Below are 27835 nucleotides of genomic sequence, written 5' to 3' on the forward strand. Positions count from 1 at the left end.
GGGTGTCAACTTTGCCTTTGGAGTTGAGGAGTGTTTTCTACATGCTGGTACAACACTCCAATAGGAAAGACATAGTTCAGTAAATAATCATTAGAGGGCTCTCAAGTGGTTGATATGGCAATCACAAAGTGATGTGTTTGGCTTTAATTTAAAAATCTGCATAGATAACTCTAGCTCTCTAACAACTTGTGTTCATTTTCAGTAGGATAAATAAATATGCTGAAGCTGGTTTATAGTTGGAGATGAATGTTTTTACAATAAATGTCTTAAGAGTTATGAAAATTGTCATGTAACATTACTATACACAGGGACTATCGGTCATTTTGAAGTGCAAGTGTCTAACAATTTCTATTTTTGGAAACTATTTTTAAGTGTATTTATACACGTGCAAGGGCAAAATGTAGCTACTCAAAGTGAATGCATCAGTTGGTTGGTGTGAGCTTGCCTGATCACCTATACCTTCTGCTGGGGTGGGAAGGAAGTATAGTCTGACATGTCAACTGACCCCTGGTGAAAGAATGATTGGGAGCCCCTGTAGATGTATTTTTGTATGATATTTTTTTTTTTGTGTGGAAAACACGAGGCTGGCAAGACACCTAAAACTGTCTTTAGGCCAGACCGAAAAAGTCCTGCATGGTGCAGTAGCTCATTAAGTCACCCTTACTCAGAACAGTAACAGTGTGGACAATAGCAGACCAATTCTCTCCAAACAGGTAAAACCTCCGTGGTGGCCCTCCTCACAAATCGGGCACACCATGGCCAGCTTGGCAGAGATAGGTGCGAGCAGCTGCTAAGTGGTACCAGGTTGTATGATACCTCCAGCCAGTTATACCTTTTTTTTATCCAGCATCACATTCCTGGCAGTCATTTTTAAGTACTTACATATGTTAATAAAAAGAAACAGTAATTATTATTGAGTAATGAAAATTAAAGCTGGCTAAAAAGTGAGAAGACACTGAAACTGCCACCTAATATAAGGGACCGTTTGCCAGCTATGTAGGCACATTCAACAGCACTGTTCAACGTGCCAGGCAGCCACTTATTCACGCTAAGTCTTTCAGTAGGATAAACAAACAAGGACTCCTTCCAGGTGAGCAGAGGGTGGAATGTCTTTAAAATAGATGTTTTGAGCACAGCATTGGGGCTCTGAGAGCTTGTGCATTTCAAATATATATTTTTTTTATTTTACTAATAGTTGCAAAACTCCTCCATGGGGTCAGTCATGGCTCCTGTGTTCCAGTGCCTCTCTCCTGGCCAGGTGATTGAGCTGTAGGAAATTGAGTTTACTGTTCAAAGCTGGCACTCTGGTCTGGACAGTGATCTGCCGTGGGCGTCACTGCCTCAGGGCGCTCTTACCTCTGGACCTGGATACTCTAGACTCCATCTAGTTACTTGGGTGTGGTATGGAAAGGAAAATCCGAATGGTGCACATTCTGTGAGCACGCGACATTGTTACTGACGGTCCAAAAGCAGAAGAAGCCAGTGCAATGAAGGCCTCAGACATCAGCGCTCCTTCACCTGTTCTACCATGCCACTGGAATCTAGATTTGATTATGGGAAAGTTTTTAGTTTGTGCCCAAGACTAAACAGTCTTAAAAATGCATTGAATACAACAATGAGTATGGGTGCAACATTTTAGTTGTAATATGTATTAGAATGATTCCATCTCCTTGTTTTTTTTACATACCAGTTGTCTCCTAAAGATCCTTTGAAATGTTCTGTTACTAAAAATCCATTCCCCCTAGACAAATCATTTTTCCTCACTTGTTTCTGGTGGTTGTTTAAACCTCGAGGGGTATTACAAATTATTTTTCTTAAATGTGCTTATTATATTTTAAATATTTTATTTGGAATTAAAATTTTCTGGTAATTTTCTGAATAACTTGTTTCAGACAATTGAAAAAATGAGCCATTTGCGTGTTCACCAGTTATCAGTCGCGAGTAAAAGTAACCCTAAAAGTTAACTGAAAGCCTTCCATGCAAAATTTAAAATGTGAACAGCTGAAAAAAACAAAATGTATTAATCCCCATCCTGAGCAAAAATACTGACGTTTTGATGTCTCTGTATCATAAGATTTCAGTAGTAATTCTAAGTACATATATAATCATACATAAGAAAGGATTAGACTTGGTTTGCCAGTTTTTAATTAGGTGTAGAAAAGTGGAGTATTATGTGGCGTGGGGGTTAGTCCACACCATGTGATACTCTCATTATACCCCAAAGATGGTCCTTGGATTCACACTAGTAAATCTTTAGCTCAGTCTTGGTAATGTGGCAAAGATGAGTCAGAATTTACTTGGAGGAACATGTGTTAAGTATTTCACAGTACAAACATGGACAATAAGTAATTGACATGACTTACAAGACGTCCAACACCAGTTTATAAAAATAGAGCTTATTTTTATAGGAATTTAGACACCAAAACAAACAGTACAGGTACAGTAGAATCAAGGATACCTATTTTAGAAGCAGTAGAGAATCACTGCAGAAATGGCACTTATTGTTGCATTGAAGTCAATGGCAAGAATACCATATGTTGCAAAAATGCACTTAAGACGAGTTACATGGAACCCTTGGGAGGTTAAGCTAGTGCAGTCCCTGGGGACCAGATCAGGGCAGTTTTACCTGGCCAGTGGAGTCTGGGTGCAGATTTGTCATGGCTGTCCGTGGTGCTGCATGGGACACTTGTTGAAGTCAGTGGCAGGGTTCCCACTGGTGACAAACAACCACCTGGAGGTCGAGCTGTGGGGAACCCTTCCAGGATTAAGCTGGTGCTGGCCCTGGGACCAGGCCACAACAGTCAGTTGACTTCTATGAGGTTGGTGAGGTCCGGGTGCAGAGTGGTCCTGGCTGTCTGTCCTGCTGAATGGGGCTCGTGCTGGTGTTGATTTTACCAACCACACTATGCTGTGACAAAGGAGATGTAAAACTTCAGCTGTAGGGTCGTTGCTGACGTGGTCACAGGTGATGGGGCAGTGCTCTCCTTTTGCATCGCCCAGTTAAGGGGGCAGTCACCTGGCTGGTGACCAACAAGCCTTGGTAGCGGTGAGCACAGCAAGGTGCTTTGGAGACGTCTGGAGGTCCAGGGAAGTATGGGAATAGCATGTAACTTCGCGGAAGACCGGACTGTGACTCCCACAATGCACTTCACCATCTGGATTAAGTTGATCCATCGGCGGGCCGGATGGGCGGTGATTCTTTGGTTCCAGAGCATCTTTTTATCTGCAGTTTGTAGGGGACTGGTGCCACCAGTCCAAGGGAGACTGAGGGTGCTTCTGGCTTACACAGGTGTCCCTCTGGTCAGGAGTGACGAGTTTCAGCCAAGGGCAAAGGTCAATCACACAGTTCCCAGTCTTTTGCCTCAGGGACAGAAGCACCCTCTTTTGCTTTGGAGCAGTAGGCAGAGTCCGGCTGTTGGTGATGCAGAGCTTCTTGGTGTCCTTCTTTGGAATTAGTCCGTCAAATCTGAGGTTCTGGTGTCAGGGGTGTCCCTTAAATCCTGGATTTAGAGGAGTTAGGGGTGTGGAGACTAGTGAAATGGGCAGCTAGCTCCTGCAGCTAATCTGCCCGTGAGGTGACCACATCCGGTGGGACAGGTCACCTTTAGCTGCCCAGAACCCTCTTTTCTGGCACTCCTAAAATGATAGAAATCTAACTTTAGTGCACAGAATGGGCTGCTCACCCTGGTGGTGTGGTCAGTCTGCTGGGGGTGTATGTCCTGCATACCTAATTTCTTGCCTGGCCACAAGCTAATGAGCCCTTTGTTCTGACCTCTGGGAGCACCCAGGCTGCCCGGCAGGAGGTCTGAGGTCTGAACTCTGTCTTGGTGGCAGCAAGCACGGGGAAAAGCGTGGACTGATCAGCCAGAACACAAAGGAACATGGCAAACAGGTGGGCAACCTCTAGTGTACCACCTGGGTGCATGCTAGCTGTTTCTCAACGCAAGATTTGTGTTAGGGGAGAGACAGCTCATTGTTTGACACCAAGCTTGACAATTCTAGGCGGAACGTTAATGGAGCAAGCAGGCTGCACTTATAGTTTACCTTAATGGAAAGGAGGCTATAGAGGCATATAAGCTTGTGATTACAAGCCTGCCCCTCAAATATAATGCACCCTGCCTCCTGGGCTGCAGAGGCCTTTTCTTAGGAGAGTCTGACATATATGTAAGGCAGTGCATGGAACTGTGCCACTCATGGTGAGGGCACAGTCGAACTTGAGCAGTTTGCACTGCTCTGGCAGTCTGCAATGGCAGGCCTGCCATCAGTAAGTTGCCTGGGACACCTAGCGTGGCACAATCCTCGAGCTGCAGCCCTGGGGACTCCTTTATCACTTAAGCCCTGGGTACCCTAGGGACAATTTACTAAGGGCTTACAAAGGAGTAAAGTTTTGCCATTCAGGAATTCACCATGTCAACATGATACTTTAAAGAGAGAAAACATACACTGGGGCCTGATTAGCAGGTCAGCTGAGGCATGCAAAACAGGAGGCATTGTATGGGCACCATAAGAAATAGGAAACAAAAAGCTCCAGCTTTTTGTTCTGTATGTCACGACCCAGGTCCTTTTCCTACAAATGTGTTTCTAACCTCCCTCCGTTTTACTTCTCCTAACCCATTCCTCCCCTACTCACTCCACTTTCACTGTCCTCATCCAATATTGCCTCCTCCCCCGGCAGTCACTCCCCCAAACAACCTGAAATAAACCCATACCGGATGATCTAGAGCTAGTCCACAAATGTAGGCCTACCCCATACATGCTGGAGCCGAGATCTCTTATAGTCTTTACCTTCCACTGCTATAGCACCTCACCTGAGTCCACATCCCTGCATATATTTAAGTACAGTTTGATTGCCCCGAACAACTCTCCTGTTCTCCTAGACTAGAGCAATGTTTCCCAAACTGGGTAAGGATCTACTAGTGGGTTGCAAGCAGATTTTTGGTGAGTCCTGAAAGTCTTGGTCTGTATATAAATAATGGTTAAAATGATTAGTCCTGTTTGTGCACCAGCGCAAAAGTGCTGAAGGGTGTCCCTAAGTTTTGTTTTAAACAAACCCTTCAAAGTATTCCCAACCAGGACTCCCGAGTGAGCATTCCACTATTTGTTGCTGCTGTTTTTTTTTTTATTTCACAAAGCCATTTTAACAGAATGTGCACACTATACATGAACTCGCGTAACCATACATCTTGTTTATGACTTTAAGACACATTGAGAATTATTGATGTGGCCTAATGGCCAAAGCGGGCAACTTTGAATGTGGGGAACTAGGTTCAAGTCCCAGCGTTGACTCATCACTCTTGTATTCTGGGCAAATCATTTAATTTCCTGTGTTTCTAATAAAATTACTTTGCGTAATGTAATATTATATAAGGGGCACCAATGTGTTCACGCTATATAACATTGAAGAATACCAAAACAGAAAAATATATGCATATATGGAGTCCAGATGCACCAGTAGGCCTCGTTTAAACATGAAAATTGATGTGAGGTCTAACGCCATACTCTAATGCAGAAGGGGTTTCTCGAGTTTTGCTAAAATCACTGGTATTGACACCAAGATTTTTCAGAAGCCTTGTCCTTTCATTGAACGGATGCCACAGGCCATCTCCCCACTCTGGATAGGCTTCCAGCTCCAGAATCCAATGCAGTTCACCACCATTTTTAAGGGCAGATATTCATCCCTCCAAGCTCCTCTTTCCTGTCAAATGTGTAGAAATTCACTTCAATCAATGTTTTGCAACCACAAACTCCTTAGACCCAAGTGATCGTATTCATGCCTTTCATACACCGATATCACTGACCTTCTAAGAAACTATGAATCTACTGTCCTCTTCTGTGTTTGATAAGCAGGGCCTCACCATTGCAGGATTAAAGAGTTTAAAAAGTGTGCCAAAAAGTATTTGAGGCCAAATCTTTCTTTATATGTTTAAAGATAAACCTTGCTAAAAAAAAATCAAAATTTACTGTTGACCTTATCAAAGAAACAGCACATTTAGTATTCAGTGCCATGCTTAATAGTATCTCGGAGATACATTTGGAAAAGTTTGCCCCATTTTTAAAAGACAGGATTGAAAACTCCCTGGCCCTGACCCAATCTTCGCCTACAATCTCTGATTCAAGATCGAAATACTGGTCTATTTAGTTGGAATTCAGAGAAACCTGACAATTGGATCTTTGCAATATAATTGCAAAATCAAGACCTTGAAAAGACTTCCCTAACCTTTGAATCAGCATTTCTGTACTGCTATTCTGGGTCAACCTGATAAACGCACCCTTTTAGGGGTAGCCTCAAAGTAGGCCAAGTTACCACTTCTGAAAAAGATACTGACTCCAAAAATATGAACTACCATTCAATGTCTGCTCTTTATTATTCCTTCTCAAAGTCTTTGAGAGCTGCACTTAAAAACCACTCAAATAGTTAGTCAATGAATCTACCTTCTTGATAACTGCCAATCAGATTCTAAGGTGGCTGCAGCACAGAGACTACAATGCTCTAGATTGTTGAAGACACAGTCCCCATCCTTGGTAAAGGAAATGTATCACATTAAGGCATTTGATGTGGTTAACCATCCTCACAAACCTTTTAAGATCCACACTGAGTGTGGGAATTAGTGGGCTGGTCCGTAGCTGATTTACTTCTTGCTTTGATAAACGCTGTCAAACCATAAACTGCATTCAACCCTTAACCAGTGCTTAATTTGTAATAGAAGGTACAAGTGCCGGAAGCTGTGCTCAGAATCCCGCAACTCACATCTGCATGAGGAATTCTAAGGACGGTAGCCTTAAATCCCCCTCATCACTTTAATTCACTACCAGCCACAACCTATTTCTTTATCTCACTCTTGCAGGCTCATGAATCCCTCCTTTGTGATTGACGTCTTTCTCTTCCTCCATCTTTCCAATGTTTGTTTTTTCCTCTCTTGATCTATGGAAATGTGTGGTGTGAAAGGCCAATCCCCCAAAATAAGTGCCGGTGGCTACCACTGGCTCAAATTAAGCACTGCTCTTAATCTCTCTTTTGAAGGTTCCATAGTCTCACCCAGTCTCTTCAACTTGTACATGGGGCCCCTGGCTGTCTTCTGTCAGTCTCCAACAACTCTTTCCAATTGTATCCGAACGACACGCCGCTTTACTTAAAGTAACATCTCCAAAAGACATTGTTTATCTAGCACAGACCTTGGGAAAATCAGCCATGGATGACAAAGAATCAGCACAAACTAAGTCTAAACTCAAATAGTATTGATTTTGACCCCGAGTTGCACAATCTGATTCAATCCTGTCTGAATGGTTTCAGTACCTAGGTTGTCATTAATGTTCTTGCCGGACACAAATCTGTCTAGAAACCCATGTTAACTACTTAGCAAAAGGAGCTCAGAAAAGATTTGATGCTACATACGTCTAATTTGAACTAGGTGAATAAAACTTTAAGCAAGGGACCGAGTTTTGTGCGGTCTAGATTGCACTATGGAAACCCTCTGGTCCGGAAAGACCCCAAGCTAGATCGCGCTCCCCTGAAACCAGCACTCCGGGGTGCAGCCAGACTGGTTTCCGTCACCCCGATCTTTGATCACAGTACCCTAATCATGAACTGGTTGCCGACTGAAGGCTGAAGCATTCTGTAACCTCTGCCGTTCATAAAACTCTTCATTTTACACTTCTAACAAACTGGCTGCCTCAGAAAGTCCGTGCAAACTGCACAGCCCCCGCGTACTCTGGCTTGGACTCCCGATCTGCGGAAAGAAAAGGACCCTCTAACATTTACACCAAGTGCACTAAAGATGTAAAAACCCATTCCACCTGCTACTACAGCTAATCCCCTTCATGACATCATCAAAGCAGATACAAAAACGCTACTATTCCAGCTGTGCCCTATTTCAAGCAAAATCTAGTCATAACTTCTAGATTAGACCAATTCAAATGCAACATTTCTGGAGCTGGTGGCTCAGTAGTCTAGGAGGAGCATACGACCGCCCTTTCAAACCATACTCTGTGCTGGATGGTCTCCGGGACACCGGGCCTGCTGTGCATGTGTGATCAGTGCTTTTGCTTCATGTATGGATTACTGGTTCACTCAATTCTACATTTATTGCTGGATGCTGTTCTGTGTAGTGGCTGTATAATGTATATTTAAACAGCGCATTTGCTGAATCTATTTTTTAATAGTAACTGTACTTTGTCTATTTCTTCTGCTTGTTTTTTTTTCCTTCGGACATTGGTCCTGCCACTTATGAAAAGTGGTCTGACACCCACTGGGTTTTGTACGCACTATACAAAACTATAAATAAACTGTTTCCAGTCCCAATTTATATTGGTAAGATATCCACGAGTTTGATAATCGGAAATAACTTTGTCACCTTAAATGCTACTGTAGTCTTTTCTGGTGATAAGGTAGCTCCCGTTTGTTTTTTTGTAAATTCGTTTTTGGGAGGCTTTTAAGCATTAAAATAATAGGCACTATCATAGCAGTGCTGAAAAGGAAAATGTACAATCATGAAAAGCAGTTTGGGCATTATTAGGAATACTCAAAGAAACATGAATTCTAGGTTATACATTACTAAAGTTTGAGCATCTAGATACATGAGCCGCAACATTATGGTATGTCCATCATCGGGGAACCTTTCATAGGGATGTTGCTTTAACTCGTGAAGGTTAGATTGGGGCTGGGCCCGGTGGCTCCATGTTAAGAGATACCATGTGTGATTCTCTAAACAAAGCTGGAGGAGAAAGGGGGCATTAAAGGAGAGATGAGTGTGGCCGGGATGTTCCCTAGAGTGGCAGTGTCTTAGGTGGTAGCAGTTGAGTCTTCCTCTCCATAGAGATCAGGGAGAGGAGGCTCACAGCATACAGTGGGGAAATAGGAAGGAGCCGTGGGTTTGGTGGGGCACAACAGTGGGAATACATTGATGAAGGGCGCTCATGTAAAGGGGGTCTACTCAAGTCATTTATTAAAGTTAAATAAAGATGGTGTCCCAGGCTGCAGCTATGGCTTGCATACGAAGATACCCGACTTCTTCCCAATGTAGGGCAGTGCTCTCGGCCTCCCCCAACGGAGGAGTGCTCTTTACCTTTGGGAAATCACTGGAGGTTGTTGGACTCACCAATGTAGGACGAAGATACGCTTAACCATTAGTAGAGCGAGGTTGGCAAAGTGTGCCTGCACTTTGATTCCTCCCCATTTAAAAATTCCCAAGGCATTTTCTTCCCAGGTGTTCATCGTAGGTGGCGCTGTGATAGTTTTTGAGGTAAAGTGTATTGTCACAAGTGGGTAATACTATGGCACAACCATAACACGTTGAAGATTGGCCATTTGGGACTGGCATCTTGATATTTTAGGTGTGCTGTGTGGAAGATATGGTATAATTTTGAGGGCATGATATAAGCTCTATTTATTATCATGTTTTGGATGTTCTTTAATCGTGCATTACAAGAGTTTCTTTCGGGAGATGCTAGGGCCATGTTCTATTCAGTGTCATACAGGGGATGCGTCAGGTCATCCTTCCATGTTTTGTGGTGATGTGCTAGGGGTCTCCCCGTGTGTTTCCTGGCAGCTTTATAAAACCACATTACCTGGTGGTGCCCTGCCCCCCATGGTACACAGAGTATGTATGATGCTGAGGGCCTTTATTCCTATGTGTGCCACAGTGCCCAGAACATTGGCATTAGTTGTCTATAAAGGAGGAACTGGCTCGGGAGAATGTTGTAGTCTTGGCGCAGTTGGTCTAATGTGAGTAGGTAGTAGTTTTGAAAGAGGTTACCCACAGTCTCTATGGATTGTTCGAGCCATGCGGACAGGTGGTTGGATGTGAAGGATCCTGGGAATCGTGGTAGCCACTTGAGGGGATAGTGGCGGAGTAGGGGCCCACGTGTGGTGCCAATTGGAAGATCCTGGTGAGGAACTTTCAGGCTACGAAGATGTGTAAGGATCAGGAATGGTGCACATTGACTGTGGGTTGTAAGAGCTTCCACAGAGCATCAAGGGGAGGAGGTCCATTTCCGGTACTAGTTTCATATAGGTTCGTTCCCACCAACCAGTGGGATACACATTGGAGTTGTACCACAAGGTAGTAGGACTCGAAGGATGGAGCACCGTGTCTACCCATACCCATTGTAACTGTTGGCCTGAGGCTGCCGGCCAAACATACATGCGCACTGAGGTGGGAGCCCCTGCACAGTAGATAATTTTGTTAATTATATTTGTAACGGTTTCATTTGATTCCTCCATTTTTCAAATGCTTCTTCAATCAATCAGGGATTTGTAAAGCGCACTACTCTCCTGTGAGGGTCTCAAGGTGCTGAAGAGGGGAGGGGGGGTGCTGCTACTGCTCAAACAGCCAGGTCGTGAGAAGTTTCCTGAAGATAAGGAGGTCTTTGATCTGGCGCAGGTGGGAGGGAAGAGTGTTCCACGTTTTGGTGGCGAGGTGTGAGAATGATCTGCCGCCGGTTGTAGTTCTGCGGACGCGTGGGATGGTTGCGAGGTCAGCGGAGCGAAGATGCCAGGTCGGGGTTTAGAAGGAGAGGAGTCTGTTGAGGTATTCTGGTCCGGTGTAGTGCAGTGCTTTGTGAGGGTGGGTGAAGAGTTTGAAGGTGATTCTCTTGTTGACTGGGAGCCAGTGCAGGTTTTTCAGGTGGTCTGTGATGTAGCAGTGGCAGAAGATGTCCAGGATGATGCGTTCAGAGGCGTTCTGGATGCGTTGCATCCACTTCTGGAGTTTAGCCATGGTACCTGCGTAGAGGGCATTGCCTTAGTCCAGTTTGCTGCTTACGAGGGCTTGGGTGACTGTTCTTCTGGTTTTGGGGGTTATCCATTTGTAGATCTTTCGGAGCATGCGGAGGGTGTTGAAGCAGGAGGAGGAGATGGCATTGACTTCCTGGGTCATGGATAGTGAGGGGTCCAGGATGAATCCTAGGTTGCGTGCGTGGTCGGTGAGAGTCGGAGCGGTTCCGAGAGTGGCAGGACACCAGGAGTCATCCCATGTGGAGGGGCTGGAGCCAAAAATGAGGACTTCGGTCTAGTCAGAATTGAGTTTGAGGCAGCTGCTCTTCATCCATTTGGCGAGGGCCTTCATTCCTTTGTGGAGGTAGGTCTTGGCAGAGTCCTTGGTGAGGGAGAGGATCAGCTGGGTGTTGTCGGTGTATGAGATGATGTTGAGGTTGTGGGATCGGGCGATGTTAGCGAGCGGGGCCATGTAGATGTTGAAGAGGGTTGGGCTGAGAGACGAACCCCGGGGTATGCTGCAGATGATTTTGGTGGCCTCCGAGTGGAATGGGGGGTGGCGGACTCTCTGGGTTCTGCCGAGGAGACAGGTCCAGAGCTCTGCCACGGATTCCAGCATTGCTGAGTCGTGAGCGTAGGGTGTGGTGGCAGACGCTCTCGAACACGGCCCAGAGGTACAGGAGGAAAAGGGCCGCGGTTTTGCTGCTGTCCAGTATGGTTCTGATTATGTTGGAGGCGGCGATGAGGGCAGTTTCGGTGTTGTGGTTGCTGCGGAATCTGGATTGGGAAGGGTCCAGGGTGCAGTTCTCCTCTAGGAAGCGTGTTAGTTGTCTGTTGACTGCCTTCTCGATGTCTTTTGCCAGGAAGGGGAGCAGGGAGATAGGCCGAAAGTTTTTTAGGTCCTTTGGGTCCGTCGTGGGTTTTTTGAGGAGGGCGTTGATCTTGGCGTGTTTCCAGCTCTCCTGGAAGGTGGCGGACTCTGAGGAGCTGTTGATGATCTTCCTTAGCTGGGGTGCGATGACGGAGCTTGCTTTGTTGAGGATGTGGTGAGGGCAGGGGTCAGATGGAGATTAGGAGTTGATGGTGTTCATGTTTTTGATGGTGTTGTTGACGAAGGTCCAGGAGAGCAGGAGGTTGGTCGGAGGTGAATCTGTGGTTTTGGTGGTTGCCAGGGTTGGGGTCTGGGTGCTGAAGCTGTCGTGGATGTCTGCAGTCTTGCGCTGGAAGTAGGAGGCTAGGGAGTCAAGGAGGTCTTGGGATGGCGGGATGTCGTTGGCGTTGGCGTTGGAGCTGGGGTTGGAGAGTTCCTTCACGACGTTGAAGAGCTCCTTGTGGCTATGTGCATTGTTGTTGATTCGGTCTTTGAAGACGGTTCTTTTGGCGGCTCAGGTGAGTTGGTGGTGTCTGCGGATGGCGTTTTTGAAGGGTGTTTGGTTGTCCAGAGTCTGATCTTGGCGCCACTTTCTTTCGAGTCTTCGGCAGCTTTGCTTAGATTCGTGGATATCGGCGGTAAACCAGAAGGCCTTTCTGTCGGTGTGTCTATTGGAGGGATTCTTGACTGGGACGAGAGTATTGACACAGGTGTTGACCCATTGCCTGAAGTTAAGAAAGCTGCATCAGTGTTCATTCTTGGTGGTGTTGATGGGTGGGTTCTGGGAGAGGGCCACAATAAGTTGGTCTTCAGTGACCTTATTCCAACTGCGGTGGGGGATCCGTTGTGGGTGGTGGTGTGTTGTGGTTTTCTTGACGGAGAAGTGGATGCAGCAGTGGTCTGTCCAGTGGAGTTCGGTGGTGTGGCTGAAAGAGACGTGATTGCTGGCGGAGAAAATAGGGTTGAGTGTTCGTCCTGCGGTGTGGGTTAGTGACGTGACGAGCTGTTTGAGGCCGAGGTTGGAGAGGTTGTCGAGCAGGGTGGCGGGGTTGTTGTTGTTGGTGTTCTCGAGGTGGAAGTTTAAGTCTCCGAGGAGCATGTAGTCAGTGGATGCGAGAGCGTGCGTGCTGATGATGATAGTAATGGAGTCGCTGAACTGCTGTCGTGGGCCGGGGGCCTGTAGACGAGGGTCCCTCAGAGGGTGGTGTTTGGGTCAGTGTGGATTTGGAAGTGCAGGAGTTAGATGGTGCTGAGGGTGTCTTCGGTGTTGGTTGTGATCCTGAGGGTGTTATTGTGAATGATGGCAATGCCTCCTCCTGGCTTGTTGGAGCGGTCCCTGCGGGTGATCTTGTAGCCGTCCGGGATGGATATGGCGATGTCAGGTGCTGAGGAGGGGTTCATCTAGGTCTCGGTCAGGAAGGCGATGTCTGGGGAGGCTGAGTCAAGTAGATTCCATAATTCTACTGTGTGCTTGTGGACGGAGGAGGTGTTGAGGAGGATACATCTGAGATGGTTGCGTCCTGCCTTGGTGGGTGGGTCGTTGGTGTTGAGGCTGGTGAAAGTGCAATTATGGCAGGAGAAGGGTCCGCGGGGAGGCCTGAAGGCAGGCGGTAGAGCGGCGGGTGTTGAGGGCACGGAGGGTGGTGGCGTCGTAGTGAAGACGTGCGTGGCGGCGGTGGGGGGGGGGGGGGCAGGAGCCAGGGGTACAAGTGCGGATGGGCACAGACACGCTTGCCTTCAGCTTGCCAGTGGCCGTCATTAATTGGGGAGGTGGGGGGGAGGAGAGGACAGCTGGGAGGCGGGAGGCGGGAGGGGGATGAAAAACGGTGTGGTGCCGAAAAGGGGGCGGGACCGCGGGGGCAGCAGCAGCAGCGATGAGGGAGGGGGGGGGGCGAAAGTGAGAGAGACTGGAGTGAGAGAGAAACGAGGATAAGGAGCACTAAGGGACAGTAGTGGAGCAGAGAGCAAAGCAGAGAAAAGGAGGCAGAGGCAGAAGGTAGCCTAGTAGGAAAGCAGAGCTCTCCCACTATAGACACCAGGCATGAGGTGCAGGCAGAATCCTGTGGGTGGAGGAGGGCCTCGAACTTCTGACAGGGGTCAGGAGTTCAGAGGAGCCAGGGAAAGGGCTCTACTTAGAGGGTGGAGCCATGGAAGGCAGAGCAATGCACTGTGTGGTAAAAGATTTAAGGCTGGATTATGACCTTGGTAGATGGGATACTCCATCACGAACCTGACAGATATCCTGTCCGCTGTCTTACAAGTTCCATTATACCCTTTGGAACTTGTAAAACGTCGGGCGGATTAACCGTCCTGTTTGTGTCGGAGTATCCCATCCACCAAGGACTTAATCAGGCCCTTAATTTTGTTTAGCATATTCAACGCAGAAAATCCGACTATTTCAGTCCAAGAAAATCGCCATCTTCTATGAGATTTTCTGGAGCACAAAATAGGATAATTGATCTTTCTTTAGTATTTTTTAATTTGCTTTTGCTGCTTGTACAGCAGGGTAAAAATGGCGGCAGTTCCTAACGTTTGGTATGAAAGGAACTGTAGCAAATGTGAATGAGTGAAGAAAATGGAATTTAAAAGTAAAAGAGGCAGGTGCACTATTGTGTTGCTCAAATATTGTATTTGAATTAACTGCTCTGCATGTCTGATTTTTTTTTTTTTTATTATTTTTTTTAATTTTTTTTTTTTAAACAGAGTAAAAAGAAGTTTGAAAGAGAATGTAGAGAAGCAGAAAAGGCACAGCAAACATATGAACGACTGGACAACGACAGCAATACAACGAAGGCAGATGTGGACAAAGTAAGCTTATTTGTGGCGAATAACTTCCAATTAAGGAATAAAGAAACCAGCGTTGGTAAAGTTAATAATACTGAGCCATATTAAAACCAATTAGCTTCATGTTTGCTTTTTTCATCCTAGCTGGCTGCTACGAATGTACATAGTTACGCGTTGGCAATCTTTATTTGTAGAAATAGACTAAAATGCTTTCTACGTTGGCTGCCACAGAGGCACGCACATACAAGGTGACCATATTTAAAAGTTTTTTTTTTTTTTTTTTTTACTATTCCTGTTTGAAGACAGCCGTCCTGGATGCGAACGCACCCATGGTGGCCAACTCGGAGTGTGATTTGTGAAAGTAAAACAAAGATATTTAAAGATGCCCACAGCATGTACATGCAATGCTTATACCTAGGTAGGCATTTTAAGTGGTCAAAAAACATGACTGTCAGTGCATGGGGGGGTAAACAAAGTTGGTGAGTGGGCTGGAGAGGGGGGACTAGAGGAAGCAGGGGAGAGAGAGGGAGCATAGGCAGGAAAGCCATCAAATCGGGAGCAAGGACGTGAGGTAGACAAAACCATCCAATTAGGTAAAGGGGCAGAACCAAAGCTTCTGTGTTCCCAGTCTCAGAATATGTATTGGAAACTGCACGTCTCTGATAGTAGCCGAGATCTAGTAATGATGCTGAACGTTCCAGTATCTCTGTTAACAAACAAGACCTGTTTTGCAGTCCTTTGAAGCACCTTTCTAGAGTCCTCTGGATGTAATTCTGTATAATCCAGTAATGCATAGCTAGATTGGCTCGAGACTCTAAGTAAATACATGGATACCTTCGGTGCTTGCTGTCAATCAGCTGATAGCCCAGAACAACCAGCACTGGTTCAGTAAAATAGGTTAAAAGCAGAGTGGGTTTTGTTAGCCTTAGTTGCTGCGAAGAGATGGAGTGCGCCCTAGTTGCTGTTTGCATTGACAGTCTAGAGTTTTCATAAAGAGCTCCTTAACTTCCATCTTTCTGGTTACTTCACTGCTTATGTGAATAGCTGATTTTGCTTGACGTAAATTGGTAGGGTGTCACTGTTCACCAATATAACATTTTAAATTTAGTGAAGTTCAGCTTCGTGATATAAGAATATATTGTGCAAAGTCGAGTCAAATGGCTGTATAGGGCACTAAAGCTCATGGCTATCCAGGCGCTGTCTAAAAACCCCACTCCATTCTTACATCCTTACATGCTCCTAAAATTGCCCTGTTTTTAATCTTTTCTTGAAGTGGCCGAACTCTCTTGCCTTCATCATCTAATCTGGAAAGTAATGCCACCATCTAGCACCCGATTACCTGGGGAAGTTTGCCTGAATATATTTTGTCCTTTTTTTTTTTTTTTTAATCTCTAGGAATTTCTGGCCAGCCCTTGTGTAGGAGCCTAAGAATAGTAAGGGGGTTACATGCTTCAATCCTGGGCTGTCCGTCAACTCAGATGAATTATTAAAGAGCCCTGTATTTAACACTTGGTCATTGGAAGCCAGTGCAGTCTTTGAGTGGTTAAACAGTCACAGCCGGTGTTCCAGCCAATCCCAACAGCACTTTGGGTTGGTGTAAAGCATTAAACTAGTGCAGAGGGTGAAATGTACTGAGAGCGTGTCCTCGCATCTTGATTGCCAGGTGGAAATAGTCAAGCCATGCCACAGACCCCAAGCTCTAGGTCGGCCTTGGGAAGCACCTCTTGTTTACAGACAATGGCGCCCCAAAACAATTCCAAGCTATGGACTCAAAAGAATACGTATCCTCTGGGGAAATCCCAGACCTGTGTGGAGGAGGGGGAGAAAGAACGAAGTTACTGCGCATGGCTGCACCTTGCATGAGCACAGGTGCCACCTTTGCTTCTGGAACTGGCACAGCAGCCAGGCAGATCCGTCTAAAAATACTTCATTTAAAAAAAAAATAATGTCTATGGCAGGTTAAAGGGTGGCACCTGGATGTTGAAATAAAAACTCATTATTGAGAGTGTTGGTGTCTGTTCGATAGAAAAAAAAAGTATATCTTAACAAGTATACAGCTTTTTAATGTTAAAGGTTTGCATTTAAACACTGCACCTCTTCCATTGTTGTTACGCTGCATGTTCTGTTCAATAAAGAATACAGCAACAGGAAGGGGCCAAAACAATCTGTGTTGTCTGTTTGTATGAGGAAAGCACAGGGCCGGGGGACCGTCGCTCCATGCTATCAAAGATACTCTTTCCACTCTTACGTTTAAACCCGCACATCATCGCCATAGTGTGTGTTAGTCTAATTAATTCAATGAAAACAAACCAAGACTACAGTACCCAGAATGCTTGTCACATGAAAGCCCCAGACTGGTAACTATCAGTCACTGGATTGTAATTATGCCACCCCGGCCTAATCTTCATGGACATAGTTGGATTCTTCTGATGATAATAAACCTGCCTGCTCTATTGTGTGTGAGCCTGTGAACTGGTGGTTATAAGAGTAAAAAAAAAAAAAAAAGCATTACTAAATTCATCATTTTGTTCCAAACTATACTGCCTGAAATTGACACCCCCTTGTCCTAAAACATTGCACGAGACAACTTTGTATTTAAAAACTTAGCCGTACAAAAAACAATCTTAAACATCTGATCTTGCACAGTTATTTTGATCAGTAGAGCATGGCAAGTGTGCATGCTCACACAAGTGGTTTTATTTGAATGCTTTTACACTTTTGTAGCATGCACATGAGTTTTAATAGTGTAATTGAGTGGTTCCCATCCTTTTGATGTCTTTGGACCCCCACTTTATCATTACTGGAACTCGGGGACCCCCACTGAATTATTGGAATCTGGGGACCGCCCCACTGAGTCATTACTGGAAGCCAGGGACTCCAGCCTAAACATCATTAATGACGTGAAGCGCGAAACAATACACAAAAAATACAGAAGCAAGTATTCATCGAACAGATACACTAATGTTAACATTTTATTTAATTTGCAAACAAATATAAATAAATATACAAATTAATTTTAATATGAAGGTTGGATTGGATCTTTTCTAAGTTCAATTGAAGCCACACATCGTCCACACTGTATTATTCTTGTTGTACCTGCACTGCTCCTACAAATCAATCTGAGGGTACTAATTTAATTTTTATCCTCTAAATTCCTTGACATTTACAGGTCATTTTAAAATGTTCAGTTGTACATTTAGCCATGTTATTTATATACACCTTATTAATCTGTTAATATTATTCAATGTTCTAAGCAGTCGCAGACTGCCTGAGGAGGCTTTGCGGACTCCCAGGGGTCCCCGGACAACAAGTTGGGAACCATTGGTGTACTTCATACGCTAAAATAGTGCCACTTGTAATTTGTCAATACATAAGGGCAAGGTTGAGTTACCACATTATTCTGTTATTAATTATGCTGATGACACACATACACCTGAAACTACCAACGCCCCCAACCCTACTCAGCCCTCTGAAATCTGAAAAAAAGCCAGGCCATGGATGACTATGCCCGGTATTGAGCTGAATATACAGAAGATCTTCAACTTCCCTGTATAATCACAGCTAAGTACCCCCATATCATGTGAAATCCCCCTCTACCATCAACATCGCCAAATCTGAAGGATTTGTTTTGGATCAAAAACATGTACCATTACTCCCCTGCTAGTGATATGTGTAGAATGCAAATATCAGATTAGGATGCTCCAAGGGATTAGGAATGTCCTACCCGTGATTTATATCAAGTCAGCAGTCCAGGTGCTAACTGTCTCGAGACTGGCCTATCGAAACACACTTCCCAGTGGTATTCATAAGGGCGAATTGGCCTAATGTCAATGATCCCCTTTATCATGTAACAGTTATGTTTCTGGCGCATATGCTTTCAACTGCATCTCCCAGTTCTCGTTTCCCTACAGTGGCTTCCCATAGATGTCAGATAGTCATGGAATTGCCTGTTTGTTGCGCAGAGACGCTCACTCTCTGGATCTTACCTGGCTGAGAAGCTGATTATCTGTGGGGGACAGCACTTATTTGCTGTGCATGAAGGCACCAGCTTTCAAAATACAACATACTGTACTCTTCATCTTCTCAAACTGACCCGGAAATTTACTCTCTCCTTTGCTGCCCCCTGAGACTGCCCCCATCTCCTTGAGAGAGACAAACGCACGCAATCTTTAAAGAAAGACAAGGAAAATGTTCTGTTCACTTCAGTTTTGTTACCAGTCACCCATTTTTTAGGGTTGATCCTGCGTCGCATGCGTATCGCTTGCGAGACGTTTTAGGAGTTAGAAAAGGGCTCGGAGCCCCGTCCACGTCACGTCAGTGTCTTTCATTGGTTCGTGGGCTTGCCTGTTAAAATCTGCTTGCTTTCATTAGTGGAAGGCACGCATAGGTCATGCCTTTTCCGGTGGTTAGCCCTCCTTGAGCGCAGCGACCAAGTACTGAAAACACGCGAGGCTCGCTGTTTCCCGTCAGGTTTGTGGACTACTTTTTCTCTATTTTCACAGCTCGATCTCGCTTGGCAGAAGTCGAGTACGCTTTGCATAGTATCGACCCTGTTACATAGTTAATTGCACTTTGCCGGTTACGTACATAATTGCACTTTTGCCGATAGGTTTCATTACGAGTGAACTGTAGCAGCGCAATCGCAATGTTTTTTTCTTTCAATGTGGCAAGAAAAATCCGGTTGGGTGTTTACAACTGCTAATAGCTCTAACTCTAAGAAATGTGAGACCCTAGTGCATTGCAAATGCTTCTCATTGTGTGCAACTTTGATTCTGCTGTCTCTCCACCACCTCCAGTACTCATTTCCCCCTCCCATTTGCCATCTTGATTTAAGTACCTGGAACTAGATTGTCTCTTGTTCCTCTTGCCCTATTGCTGTAGGCTGTATCCACTTTTGAACTCACCCTAGTAACTTTTTTCACTTTTGTGTTTTGTTCATATGTTATAGTTGATGTTTTTCTACTATAATAACGCTTAATGCCCTTTGTGGCCGGGGTCACACCTAGTAAGATCTTAATTGAATAAATACATTGTCTGTTTATTCACATATTACCTCACAAGTCCGTTCCCTCTTTATTGATGCCAGCTTAGTCAATACAGAGGTGACTGGACATGGGTGCTGCTTGTGATATGTCTGATACCATCAAAGGAGGGAAACTGCTGTTCTTTTAATGTTGGTAGCCATCATAGCAATTGGCTTTCAGCCACAGGGTAATTTGAGAAGCAAACTGTTCCCTGTCCTTTGCTGCAGACGTAATATTGATATGAGGAACTTTGATGTTCCTCTTTAGGGATTTAGTTGCAATGAAATTTCACAACAGAAATGTGGTACAGAGCAGTTTATTGGTGCACAAACTCGGAGTAAAGTCTGTGTGCACGAGTGCTTGACTGATGGGTACTAAATGTGCATATCAAATATTGCATATTACACATTAGCCAATGCACAGTAGGGTGAGGAAGTTCATTTAAGATGTCATGCTTATTTCCTGAGCATGGGGAGATATAAGGAGGGGATAGCAAATAGTTTGGATATTCAAGACAAGGAAAATAGCTTTACGTCAACCCTGAATGAGTGGACCAACAGGTAACGATCTCTGGTGGGGATGGAATGAGCAGAAAAACTCAGAAACCTGGGTAAAGAGGTAGTTCAAGTTGGTTTAGTTTTGCTTTTTGGGAACTCTTTGTCCTAAATTTCTTTGGCTGCCTAAGTTAGTAGTTCCAGTATGGGCTGCTTGGTAGACAGCCAGATTGTCTGATGTTGGTATGGCGCAATAGGCATGAAACTACTGTGGTTAAAAGGATTTGCCTAGCAAAGTTGGGCTTTTTAAGGTTTGGGGTGAGAACTGTGGCAAACCAATCAGGGTTTGTTCACAACAGCTAAACATGCTCGTAACCAGGGCGCTGGGCAATGCTTTTGCTATGTAGAGGGTTAGATGTGCAAGCTTTTTTGAATGTACAGCACACAAATACTTGGGGGGCGCTGGGGTAGGGGAATTATTTTAATTGTATACTAGAAATGAGCAGTTGCATGCATGGGTTTAGGGTTCTACAAAATGCAGTAATAGTGGTGCAAGTTCGAGTAGGCTTGAGAAGTAAATAATTCAGGGGCTATGCTTGCAGTACATCAGTATTACCTCAATTGACCAAGTCCTGCTGGAACATTTTCGCATTTATCATACTATCCTATTTTTCACAACCAGTCGTCTGCAGAATCTGACTTTGACCTCAGAGTTAGCTGTTGCACAGTGCTGCCAACCATTCTGCCTCTCAGTGTGGTAGTGGATAGCCCTCCCTCTGTCTGGGCTCATTAGCTGGGACCCTTCTGGAAAGGGGTGCGCGGACACCACACTGCACTGTTAAAGCAATGATCAAACATGAAATCTGGTCTCCATTCACACTCTTACTGGGGCTGTATGGGAAGAGGTCCGTAAACCAATTCAGTTTTACACGACTTTAAGATTAAAATATGCTGTGTTTTTGTATACTCTCCATGGAGGGCACTTAAGGGGAGGGATTGTGTGGTCATTATGGTACAGCAGATGATCTTTGATAATGCCCAAGAAGCATGTCTCTGCCCATTCACACTTTATTGTTCATCACTGTAGCTTCTAAAAACATTTCCAGAAAGCCCTCTAGTTAAGAAACCTTTATGATAGTTCTGTATGTAACCCCTGGTTAGGAGTGTATACTCCATTCAGAAAAGAGGATTTTTAGAAGCGGTGGCTGCCAAATAATGCAAGGTGCGGGGGGAGGGAGGGTAACGGAGACGAGGTACAAATTAAAAAAATAAATAAAAATAACTTACCTCGCCTTTGTCCCTGCCGCACTGCGCTGCTCCTTCTGGTGTCCCTCAAGTCACTGCTGGGACACCAGGGCAGGCTCCCCAGCAATCCTGGCGCCGCTTTCATGCAAAACCTTGCATGAAAGCAGCACCAGGATTAGTCTAAGCAACAGTGACTGCTGCTCAGACACAGCCCTGGAGTCGGTGCAGTTTGAACACAGCCGGACTGGAGAAACCTAAGTGCGCCTGGTTGTTTGGCCAGCTGGCCGCAGACGGCCAACCAAACACACATGCGCACTTAGGTGCACTCTCCCCTCATCCCACCTCTTGTGGCCCAGGCCCACCACTCCCTGCACTTCTGGCTGTTACTCCCACACGCTGTGGGATATGGTTGCACAGGTGCACCCACAGGTCCCGGAGTAGGCCTGGGCTGTACTCTCTCAGGCTGTTGCTGATGGGAGAGATGCAGTGAAGTTCACAAATCCATTGCAGACTGGACACAACAGACTAGTGGGGCAGAGCGGTTTCATCGACAGTGGGCCTGAGGTGCCATGCCTGGCTGATGCCGTCTGGCTTTTCAGGGGATTTCCAAGCTTCCTTAATGGACATGCCCTTTGAGGGCACCCTTCTCTTTGGAGACAAGGCAGACTCGGCGCTCAAGCGTTTCAACGATTCTTGGGCTATGGCCAGGTCCTTGGGTCTTGCGGCAGCCCCACATCAAAAAGGACCTCCGTGTCTTTTTCAGGTTAGCCACTGTGCTGCGCATGTGCCCCAGCCTCTGCCTGGCCAAGGGCGCGGGATACATTGATCTTGTAGATCAGGTTGCCAGAAGTATGGACAGTCCTCCTCCTCCACCCGCACGCCTCCTCCTGCCCCAATGCCCGACCCAAACCCCCAGGAGCAGCCTCTAGACCTTTAGTCTGACTCTCCCTCACCAAAGGCCAGTTGGTGGCAGGATTCACTGTCACCTCCTCTGCTGGCAATCCATCACGTCAGAAAGGTTGGTTTTGCAGATAGTCAGGAGGCCCTCCCACTTGAGACTACCCCTCCATCCATGCCACCATCCTACGATCGGATGATGGAGGATCACTTGCCCCTTCTCCGTAAGGAGGTTACGGCTTTCGTGGCCAAAGGAGCCATAGAGAGGGTTCCTGTGCCAGAAGTCGGTCATGGTTGCTATTCCCACTACTTTCTGGTACCCAAAAAGGACATGTGCCTCCACCCTATCCTAGACCTTTGGTCCCTCAATCTCTTCCTCAAGAAGGAGAAGTTCATGATGTTCATTTTGGCTCAGGTTCTATCGGCCCTGGACCTAAGAGACTGGATGATAGCGTTATCCCCGCCCTGCCTGCCCACAGACGTTACCTGCGGTTCACGGTAGGCCACAAGCACTTTCAGTTCACCATGCTCCCATTTGGCCTTATCAGCGCCCCTCAGGTGTTCACTAAGTTGATGGTGGTGGTTGCAGCTCAGCTGTGCAGATCAGGAGTTTCAGTATTTCCCTATCTCGAAGTCTGGCTGTTGAAGGCGGGCTCCCCCAGGCTGTCTTCTCCCACTTCCAGGCTACAGCGGACCTCCTGGATTCACTGGGTTCACTATAAATGTGCTGAAGTCATACCTGACCTCCTCTCAGACTTTCCCTTTCATTGGAGCTGTTCTGGACACAGTGCAGATTCGGGCTTGTCCTCCTGAGCGGCGAGTCCAGGATATTCAAGCTATGATAGTGATGTTTTTTCCCCATATCCTGGGTTTTGATGAGAATCGGTTTTAGAATGCTGGGCCTCAGGGCCTCCTGCATTCTGCTGGTGACACATGCCAGATGGTATATGTGGGCTCTGTAGTGGGACCTGAAGTTCCAGGGGCACAGCATCAGGGGTGGCTCTCCGACAAGGTCCAGATCTTGGAGGGAGCTAGCTCAACTAGTGCTTGAGAAAATGTGCTGTGTTCCAAGTCATGCTTGTAAAATGAATTATACTTTATCCCCCCTAGCCAAATGTAAATGTAGTCTAGATTTATTTTTCAAAATTCCTCCTGTCCCTATGCTGCTCTCAAGACCTTGAAGATGTTTATTTTCACATCCCCATAACAAAACGGCACAGACAGTTCCTTATTTTTATATTTAGCAGTCTGGCACTGAAAATTAACTACAGTAAAACTGTAAAATAAATACTTGTATATGTAATAAAACCTTTGCCACTCACTATCAGTCATTGTTATCCGCTCTACAGCAGAAATCCTTACCTCGTAGTGAAGGCTCTCTTCTGCAAGATGTGAAGCTTTACACTTTTTTTTTTTTTTTTACTAAATCTGCCCCACCCTCTATGCCCCACCCAGGTGCTTGGTATTGATTATTGTCAGACTAACTTTCTTAATACATCTCTCCCATTCTTCTCCTTTATGACTGAGATATTTGTCTTTGGTTGCCATCGGGAATACATAATAATCTGTTCCCTTTAGCAGCCCTCACAATTAGACAACCTACAAAATCGTGACTAAAACACATAAGGAAATGAAGATTGTAGGAGTGCTCGTAAGATGAAAAACATCTATCTAAATTGCAATAGGAAGCAGTAATCATCATCTTTCATGTTTGTCATTGATTAAATCAATACCAGTTAAAAAAAACTCCCATTTGCCCACAGCAAACAACTAGCAGTGTTTGCTTGTTGCTTGTTTCTAGTTATTACTGCATTCCTCTCGAATCTTACAGATATCCAGTTTGTTCCATTACCCGCTTGACTGACTTTCCATATCATGATTTCCCAGTTCCATCTGATCTGCAGACCACGTTCCATGTGTCTTTCTTTATGTGTCTGCCTGCACCATTAGAAAACACGCATGCCAATAGACTCCTGGCTCCTTTATTTGTCAGCAGTGGTGCCCCCAAGGCGGAGGGCCCCCTGCATCCCAATAAGGAATATTTGCTTGCTTGGGAGAGTAAAGACCCTTTTAGGAGCTTTGTAGTAGTGCCTACCGTGAACATTCCTTGCTGGGCACTCTCTTCTCTGACTAACCACCACCGTACCCGGTCCATCAGATGCGTCAGCCAGTCAGGTATACTAGGTAGACATGCTTAACCATTCATGACAAAACAAGCAGAAACTGTAGTCCTAGTTTCATATGCCTTAGGTTACAGAGGCATGCCGAGGAATTCTGGTAGCCGTGCCTCATTCAGTCAGGCACACCGAGTGACCATTCACTCCTGATGGCCAGAGTTCAGCATTCGCAATTGTATACCAGACGTGCTTTGTTAACTTCAGGTTGGTCTTGTAGCCGTCCACTTCCAGTAGCCGTGCCTCAGTCAGACATGCACACCGGCCGTACCTACACTTCTGGTGGCATACACCTGTCTGATGTTTCCGTCAGGCACACTGGGCAGCTGTCCACTTCAGGCAGCTGTGCTTTACTCAGACGGTCTGGGTGCCGTTTCACTTCCAGTGGCCGTGGTTCACTCACCTTGGCTTTGGACAGTACTACCCTGTGGCTGGACGTCTCCTGTCCAGGCCTGCCCTTACAGCTTAACTTCCACTGCCAATAATATATCCCTTGCAAAACCATTCCTGTCATCTGCACCTGGCTGTGTCTTTAGGACTCATTTGTACGGCTGGGGTTCCTTGGCGCTGGCAGCTGAGCCTGCGGCTGCTGTGAGCGGATTGTGAGTTTTACCATGTCTTGGGGAGGATTCCATCGCCAGCAAGGCATCCGTAACTGCCTTTTACTCTTCCAGAGACTATTTACATCCCATTGTGGTCCGCACCTGCTGTATGTTAAGAATACTATGGTTCATCCCCACAGTGAAGAGACCAACTCCATCCATGCCATAGTTTGAAGCGTCCTTCAGGTTTCTGAGCTTGTTTCATGTAACCCATACCCACACTGTTTAGAAATTTTAACTTGGCCCCATTCAACTTTCCCCAGGACTCCCCAACTTTTTTGTGACTTTGCCCCATGCTAATACTACTTGGGTATAATCTCAAAACATACTTCTTCTGTGGCTCCAGTAATCTGTTCATAACCACCAGTGTCTCATCTTCTACAGCAGTATACCCCAACCTTCAGTAGTGAGGTTATTGCTACCCCGGGTGTATTACTAAAATGTCAGTTTCAGAGAAGTGTTCCCTTCACGATGTCCCTCTGCACGCTGGCTTATCCATGCACACTATTTCTGTGCAGGTGAAATCATGTTTTCCACAGCTATTGATCATTGCTGACGTGCTCTGGATGTAAGCGAGTGCCCCATCACCCACACCCTGGGGGAAGCAAACAAAATAAACTAGTGTAAAGTGCAGCTATATCCCTTTTTTCTGTTACCAGTTTATCCCACATTGAATATCAGTGTTGGACTACTGCCCTGGTGGAGCTTTAACTATTAAACACAAAGCATTATACTTCTACATATAAATGTAAACGTAACAGTCCAACATCAGTTTGACACACACCTTCGAGTTTCAGATGAAAACTTTACCTACTTTGATTACAAACAGCTTGCCTCTGTGGTCGAATATAGAGTTTAAAACCAGGCTGATTTGTACCGCCTAAATTTTTATGGTGTCCTCTGACAAGCTGTCCCTTAATACCATTGTTGCTGCCTTGATCTGGAGGGAGTGGGTCATGAATCACCCTCACCTAATAAGATCCGGCTTTGCCAATACCTTGGTTAGTACCCTTTTGGACTGGTACATCACCAACGGGGACCTGCCTTGTGGATTAGCAAGTAGGGATTTCTCTTTCCCAACTCCTCCAGGTAGGACACGAACAGTGTTACAGGGCAATAATGGTCCACAGAATCGTGTCTGTTTAGTGTCACAGACCACCTTTTGCCATGTTGATCAGTTTTTGACTTGCAAATCTATGCAAAGATTATTTGTTTTAAAGTCCTTTATACCCAAGGCACTGAAACTGCTGTACTCTGATGCCTGGGAGGTCCAGAAATGCCAACGTGAATGCTTGCTTGAAAAGGATGGTCTCATATTGCGAACTACATGTATGATGTAAAATGCACTGTAGTCTGGTAAAGTATGTGGGGGCTCACTTGTCCTCACCCGTGGGATTGGTTAGTTTCTAGCCGTTCAGTGCTTGGCAGACTAGAAAGCTTTTTGTGGGATCTGGCATTCCTTGGGAGTCTGTGGTGGTAAGATACGACTGTCAGGTGTTCTGTGGCCAACAAACTGGATTTCCCCATGTCCTTCACCCAAAGGAGAAACAACTTTCCCCTGCCCTCACCAGAGCTGAAGAACTACGGAGTTATCTTGGGTACCAGTCCAAAGAATGTTTCATAACACTGCCGATAACGACAATGTTTGCCTAGAGCCATCCCCTCTATTAACTGGAGCCTTTCCTCCATCGAACAATCTTCCACACCACTGCGTCGAATTGGGTCATGCGACTACCTGCCTCTGGCTTCTCTGTTATCTCTCTGCCCTTCTGGGAAGGAGACAGACAGCCTTGTTTTCAACCCTATTCACGTGCCTAGCCTTGATATGAGTGTTCAGTTGCAAGCTACGCAGGGTTAGATTCCTCAGTAATCCCAGGACAACAGCACAATATGCAGATTGTGAATTTATTGTTTGTACTCCTACCATGTTGTGGGACCAAATAATGGGCATGTGGTTTGACAATCTGTCGAGTGAAATGTACCAGGCAACTAAGATGGGGAGGAGTTTCAAGCCCATTATAGTTTTGGTCGTGAATGTCAAGAAGTGGGTCATTTTTTTTAGCACATCAAGCAGTCCCTAGCAGGACTGTGAAGCTCTGACTGCCCATGGTGTACGTAATGAGCTGTGCTTGTTCCCTGGATATCTACGGGGACTGCCATTAATGGGATCTTATGAAATTTGCCAAGAAAGTCATTCACAAACCTCCCTTCAGGTGTGCACCTAATCTAATGAAATGGTGTTTCTGTGTTGTGCCCAGCTTCAAAACTATGCTTCTCTACCAGGCGCATCAATACCTTCACTTTGGCCTTTATCTTCAGCTGTACCACCCGAGCAGCTTTGGAGAAGGACTCTACCTTTTCCTGTGGCAATCGGAACAGGCCTTCTGATCATTTCTGCGCACAAGGTGGGGATACAGGGTAGGTGGGATGAAATGATAGTGCATGCTCTTCTGTTGTTGAGATGGCTTACTGGTAGTCTCCAACTGTGTATCCAAAGTCTGCTGGCTAGAAATGCCCTGCAATGATGAAGCGAAGGGTGCAGCTTGAGAGATTTGAGGATGGCCACCCTTCATCTGTTGCTGTTGCTTCGATCTGTGTTTGTTGCTACCCCAAAAATGCCAGAGAGCTGGTGGTGGTTTTGGTATGCACCCACATCTTTTGTTGGGGTTGACATTCTTTGCCAATGGGATTGTTGTGGCTGTGATGTGATACCTCAGTTCTGTGGTTGGACTAGTCTGAGGTATGGGTACTTCTGTGCCCCTTCAGTGTGTTGAAGGGATTGGCTTAACATGGTGTTTTTCTCCGATGTGGTGGGGTGTGCCTGCTGCACAAAAGTCAGTGGTTGTCTGTGACAAAGGTAAAGGTATGGTCCCAGTTTGTGTGGTGTTGCCTGTCAGCCATGGCAGGTTTTGGTGTTAAATGCTGCAACAGATTGGCTTAATCTACTGTTTGACCTCCTTACCAAAGCTGCGAGAAGCCTGCTGGTTGATCTGCCCATAACCCCGCTTTTGCCTCTACTGTTCCATCAATTCC

General features: G+C 45.7%; 1 protein-coding gene across 2 annotated transcripts in view; it reads left to right on the top strand.

The window, feature by feature from the left end:
* Positions 1 to 27835, top strand: part of FNBP1L (formin binding protein 1 like) — a 445620-nt gene that overhangs the window by 238950 nt on the left and 178835 nt on the right. For both annotated transcript variants that reach the window (XM_069232381.1, XM_069232380.1), the window contains exon 6: positions 14286 to 14390. In XM_069232381.1, the coding sequence (XP_069088482.1) occupies positions 14286 to 14390 (105 nt within the window). The remainder of the gene's footprint in view (positions 1 to 14285; positions 14391 to 27835) is intronic.

The sequence above is a fragment of the Pleurodeles waltl genome, chromosome 4_2 (genome assembly GCF_031143425.1).
Source record: "Pleurodeles waltl isolate 20211129_DDA chromosome 4_2, aPleWal1.hap1.20221129, whole genome shotgun sequence".
Taxonomy (NCBI): Eukaryota; Metazoa; Chordata; class Amphibia; order Caudata; family Salamandridae; genus Pleurodeles; species Pleurodeles waltl.